Genomic DNA, 6012 nt, shown 5'->3' with positions numbered 1-6012 from the left:
GAGTAACTTTTTTGCTAGGTTGCTCACATTTAGCCTTGCTTATTTCATCATCCAAATGTGATTACTTTAATCTCTCCCATAGCTTCACCACCCTGCCTTTCAAACAAAAAAAATCTTCTTGCTATCACTATTACTGCTTACTTGTAACTTAAACTTTTCTAATAATATTTACTGCACCAGGCTAAACTTTTACTTCCAGTATCTATCACTACCACTTTAAGCACTTAACCTTCGATCATCATATTTCTTCGTAGTCAACTCTGCCAGTAACAATCTTTGCAACTCTTCTGTAGCAGTATAAACTTTATGTACTGTTATAATTTCCTGCATGTATCAGGACCTTAAACTGACTAAATTTATTAAATGTATTTCCTCCATGTACCACAAGCTTAATCTTACTAAATCTACTAAATGTTTGTTACCATTTACTTATGAGCTTAAACCTCACCTGCTTTACATGCAAAAGATGCATTTTCTAACTTTTTCTGGAAGCATATCTCTCTCTTCCAACAGCTGTCAGTAAACATTCCCCAACCACTGTATTACATATGCAGATGTAGTCAAGAAATCCGGGTCTATATTAGATCACCGAATGCTTAAAAAAAGCGAACAGTAATTAATCGACCCTATGTAAGCGAAAGCTTACTATTTCGAACTGTCAGAACTGCGATTTTTTTTTTCCTAGGGAAAAAAAATCGCTGTTCCAACAAAAAAAAAAACACTTTAAACATTACATTAAGTGGGGGGCTGTGCCCCCCCCCTACTTAAATATACCAACTCCGAGACCGCACTACAGTGCCAAAAACAGCAAAGTAACGAAGCGGCCAAGCAAATTCTTTCCCAGGGAAAGAATTCTCTTACAAGCCGCTTCAATCTTTTGCTGTTTCCGTCTTTTGAGTTGAACCAAGACGCATTCGAAAGAATGCGTCTTCGGTCTTCTAATAGGGAACCAAGAAATCCTTGTCTAAACTTTCCAGTCACCCACATAGAAGATCTCAGCCATATAGAAATGCATTAATGCTTATACCTTCACATACTACTGCAGGAAAAAACATGACTGAAGGCCTTACAGTTACATATACAAAGAACATGGCCAGGCTAGGTTAGATAGGTGCTACATATACAAAGAACATGGGCAGGCTAGGTTAGATAGGTGTTACATATACAAAGAACATGGGAAGGCTAGGTTAGATAGGCACTACATATACAAAGAACATGGGCAGGCTAGGTTAGATAGGTGCTACATATATGAAGAACCTGAGCAGGCTAGGTTAGGTAGGTGCTACATATGCCAAGAACATAGGCAGGCTAGGTTAGATAGGTGCCACATATACAAAGAACATGGGCAGACTAGGTTATATAGGCGCTACATATACAAAGAACGTAGGCAGGCTAGGTTGGATAGGCTCTGCATGGGCACATGATAAAAGAATGATAACACACCCTTTTCTTATTTCAGACCAAACTACATTGCTAATAACATTGTCAAGAACTGGGCTAGCTGGTAATGCAAGGCACTGTCACTTTCCAACATGCTACTTTAAGAAGCACAGCTTCCTTGACTTGTTTAATGCCCAGTTACAGAGCAGCCTAGATACATTTACACAAGGAGAAAGATGTGCAGATCACACACAATGGGAATTAAAAAGACATAGAAAAAGCAGTTAGTTATTTAGAAGATAAGGGAAAGTTGGTCTGGGGGTCACAGGACAAACTTTGAGACTATACAAAGGGTTCAAGACTTGCAGCAAATCAGTAATAAGGACCCCATTAAGAATAGAAAGGAGTGATTAAAAAAAGAAAACAAGCTATATTACATCATATAATTTAGACACTTTGAACACATATGTGGATTATATCTTTGCCAGAAGATAAATAAAATGTGATGACAAAACAAATTCAGCATGCTGCACCTCCCACACCTCTAAAATAGACTGCCCCTGCGAGCTAAGCAATGTGACACACTATCATCTTAAATGAAATCTAGGTGATTTGATGGGTACCTACAAATTTGCCTTAGGATTGTCTGGCCTAGTCCTCCAAGAGGAAGGGTGTATGACCTGAAAGTGGGTGCCAACAAGGTGTCAATTTTTGTGAGACTCATTCACCTTGAAATTCCTGTGAATCCTATTAACCAAGTAAACATTTGAGTTGCTTGACAACTTATCACTGTTTCATGACTGCATGAAGTTCAACTGTTGTTGCTGGGAACTTTATGTATTATTAAGTCCCATGGCACATGTTAGGCAGGAATGTGATCTGTGGCTGGAAAACAACAGAAATCAGGAAATTGAACTGTATTGTAAGGTTTCTGAGTGCAAAGCTACACTTAGATGATATTAGAGAAAAAAATTGGGGTGAGATTAGCTAAACTGGGCAGTGAATGTGCCCGTTAAGAAGAAGAGAGGATTTATATTGAGAGGATAGAGAATTTTAGTTATTTATGGTCCCATTTGCAACTATTCAGTCTTGAATAATGAATATTTATCATGAACTTAAAGGAGTTGTCATAGATATTCTGAAGTGAAGGTGATAAAGAATCCCACACTTCAGAAGCAATTTTTGAGAATGCCTAGTTCCCTAGTAAAATTAATTGGATGTCAGTTAAAAGCTAAGTGCTCCTACCATGGTATCTAATGGCATACACACACACACAAACACACACACACACACACACACACACACACACACACACACACACACACACACACACACACACACACACACACACACATGTATATATATATATATATATATATATATATATATATATATATATATATATATATATATATGGGTTACGTTCAGAATTTCGAAGTCCAAAACTTTGAATCCCATATGATCGACGATCATATGTTCAAGTTTTAAAACTTCATAATGCTGAATGCAGATTGGCATACAGTGCGGACCGGGAGATTTCCCTTGTCCTCACTGTAGTGCGATCTTGGAATTGGTATATTTAAGTAGGGGGGGGTGTGGGGGGTGCAGGGTGGCTTGCCCCCTGCATACATTTTTTTTTGGTTTTGTGGTGTTTCACATGAATGCAAACCTAAAAGGAAACATATGGAAGCATGATGTACACAGATGACCTGGACAAAATGTGTATACCCACCCACTGCTGGGAAGACAATATGAACAGTGCCTGATCTGCCTGCATGAGCAGAAATGCAGATTAGTAATAGTGTATTACACAACATCAATACAGAAAAATACCTTACAGCACAAAATAATGGCTCACATGGTCATCTTCAGGCAGACATACATTGTGCATATACTCATGTTGGTGGAGGAGCCTTGTACTTGTTGATGTCTACAGATACCCAGTCACACAGCTCGCCATATGATATGGATATGTCACAAAGAATCATGCAGCTTTTATGTTTACAGAGACCACCACCATCGAGTTTTCACAGACTAAGCAGCCACAAAAAGACCACCTTCAGTGATAATGTCTTCATCTTTTAGGACTATGGCAGCCAGAAATTATTTCTCTTCAATCCATGTATTCCATCTATAGATACCAACAGGCATGCAGTGTTCCAAAGTTTCCTGTCTGAGAGGCCATAAATATTTTTCAGGCACCTTTGACATATATGCACGATCTGGCTCTGCCCACATCAGCATTCACCATAACTGTGATATTAATATATAGCCTGTCTTTCATAGTCTTATTTCTATGCCAGTTCAAGCAATACCATTCTGTCTCATAATCCTCTTGAGGAAGGACGACTTTGTTCTCATTGGTAATGTTATCTTTCCTATTGCTGCTACATATCCCAACCTTGATGAATCAGCATGGTATGTTTTCCTGACATTGTCATCAAATAGTACGAATAACACTATACAACAAAGAATGTTCAGAATTCAGAAAACATATGCAACACAACATCATGAGACTTTGTGGGGCAAGACATCAATAAAGTAATATCAGGGAAAATGTTAATGACAGATGCAGGAGATCAAAGATGTCTGCACTATCCATCATTAAATGTTGCAACCCTCTTTCATCTATGAGATTCAGACAATGTAGAGATATTTTATTCCAAATGTATTTTTGTCTATTTTCATAAAAGTTATTTTAGACTTTTGTTTTGTTTATAATCCATATTAATAGAAGAAAACAGCTTCTGTAGAGAAGAAGAATATCTAAACAGGTCCAGGATGGACAAATCATTCCCTTAAGGAACATCCTGATATAGCTAGAATGCATTCCCTGAAGAAACTGCCACTATCTTCAATACCTGTTTTATCGATTCAATATCTAAGCTACTGAACCCTAACCCAAACTCTTCTACTACTAACATCTCCAACTTTTCTGGACCTAATCCTAAAACTATCTCCTCAAATACCTTCTCCCTCAAACCTGTACCTACTAGCTACATCAAAACTCTACTCTCTAAATTAAAACCATGCTCAGCATCAGCTGACAATATTCCTTCTACTTTTCTTCTACAAGCAGCTGACTCTCTTGCTCTCCCTGTATCTATCCTAATCAATCTCTTGATCTCTAAATCTAAAGTCTCGTCCATCTGGAAACAATACTACACTCTACCTGTATACAAAGGAGGTAACTCCTCTGATATCTCCAAGTTTAGTGCTATCGCTATCCTCCCCTCTCTCTCTAAAGTACTAGAAAAATGTATTCATAAACAAGTTATGCAGTATCTAATACAGGAAAACCTGCTTACACCCACTCACCATGGCTTCAGACCCAAACATAGCACCACTGCAGCTCTATTATCCTTCCTCAACACTGTTTCTATAGCCATGGACAACCATAAACTTATTTCTTGCCTATTCTTGGACCTCTCAAAAGTTTTCAGCACTGTCTCCCACTCTCTTCTGCTGCACAAACTGCATAACCTCAACTTCTCCTCCGATACTGTTGTATGGTTCTCCAGCTACCTCACTGATAGATCTCAATCAGTGAGATGGCACTCTGCACTCTCCCCTCCTCTCCCTGTAAAAATGGGTGTGTACCTCAAGGGTCTATCCTAGGGCCTTTACTTTTTAATATCTTTACTAATCAGCTCTATACCTCCTGTCCTCAGTCATCTTTAGTGCAATACACAGATGACTCTACAGTCATCACCACAGCCAGCTCTCCCTCTAAGCTCTTCTCAGCTGCTCAGGCATCTTTTAACTTAGTTGAAACATGGCTCTCCAACAACCAGCTCATTCTTAACCCTAAAAAAACAAAGCTGTTACTCTTCCTACCTAAAATGTTCAACAATATTAAACCCTCCTTCTCCATACAGTCCCTTAATAACACTCCCATTCAGGTAGAATCCAGCACTAAGCTCTTAGGCGTAACCATCGACGATCAGCTTAAATTTGACTTGCATGTTAATAACTGTATCAGAAAGACTCAGAACTAGGGCTCCTTTACCGTAACAAGAAATTCCTTACCTCTGAAGCCAAGATTACTCTCTCTCTTACCTACCTTCTACCCAGTCTAATGTACAATTCTCAAATTCTCACAAATCTTAACTCAGCATTCCTGACCAAACTCGAATCTACCTACAACAAGGTTGCTATATTTGCTGCCCAACAAACCTACAAATCCCATCACTGTCTCTCTCTAAAACACCTAAACTGGCTTGAATTACCCCACCAGCTTCTTCTCTCTCAGCTCCAGATCATCCATTCTATCCTATACCAGTCTTCCTACTGCCCAGCACTATCCCCTCTCATCTCCCATTATTCTTCCTCCAGACATCTCTGAACCTCTAACCAAGACCTACTACAAATCTACAAACCCAAGTCTAAAGTTGGACACAACATGTACAGCTATTACCTCACATTTGCTTGGAATAGGCTGCCACTAGAAATCAGGACCCTTACAAATCCTAAACAATTTAAGACAGCCACCAAAGAGCACTTTAAAAGTCACTGGTCCTGTCACCACACTCTCCCTCCTTAAACATCCCCTACTTCTCATACCTTAATCTACTTTCTACCCTTAACTCACTCTTCTCACTAGCTCTCTCTAATCTTCCTTGACTACTTTTT

General features: G+C 38.9%; 1 protein-coding gene across 1 annotated transcript in view; it reads right to left on the bottom strand.

Annotated features, from left to right (window-relative positions):
* Positions 1-5701, bottom strand: part of LOC122803182 (olfactory receptor 2AT4-like) — a 41916-nt gene extending 36215 nt beyond the window's left edge. The window contains exon 1 of the mRNA XM_044072795.1: positions 5682-5701. Coding sequence (XP_043928730.1) covers positions 5682-5701 — 20 coding nt within the window. The remainder of the gene's footprint in view (positions 1-5681) is intronic.
* Positions 5702-6012: the final 311 nt, after the last annotated feature.

This window comes from Protopterus annectens, chromosome 5.part1, assembly GCF_019279795.1.
Source record: "Protopterus annectens isolate FY-2018-M chromosome 5.part1, PAN1.0, whole genome shotgun sequence".
In the NCBI taxonomy this organism is placed as follows: domain Eukaryota; kingdom Metazoa; phylum Chordata; order Ceratodontiformes; family Protopteridae; genus Protopterus; species Protopterus annectens.
The sequence above is the reverse complement of the archived record's forward strand: the minus strand, read 5'-3'. Positions and strand labels throughout refer to the sequence as shown.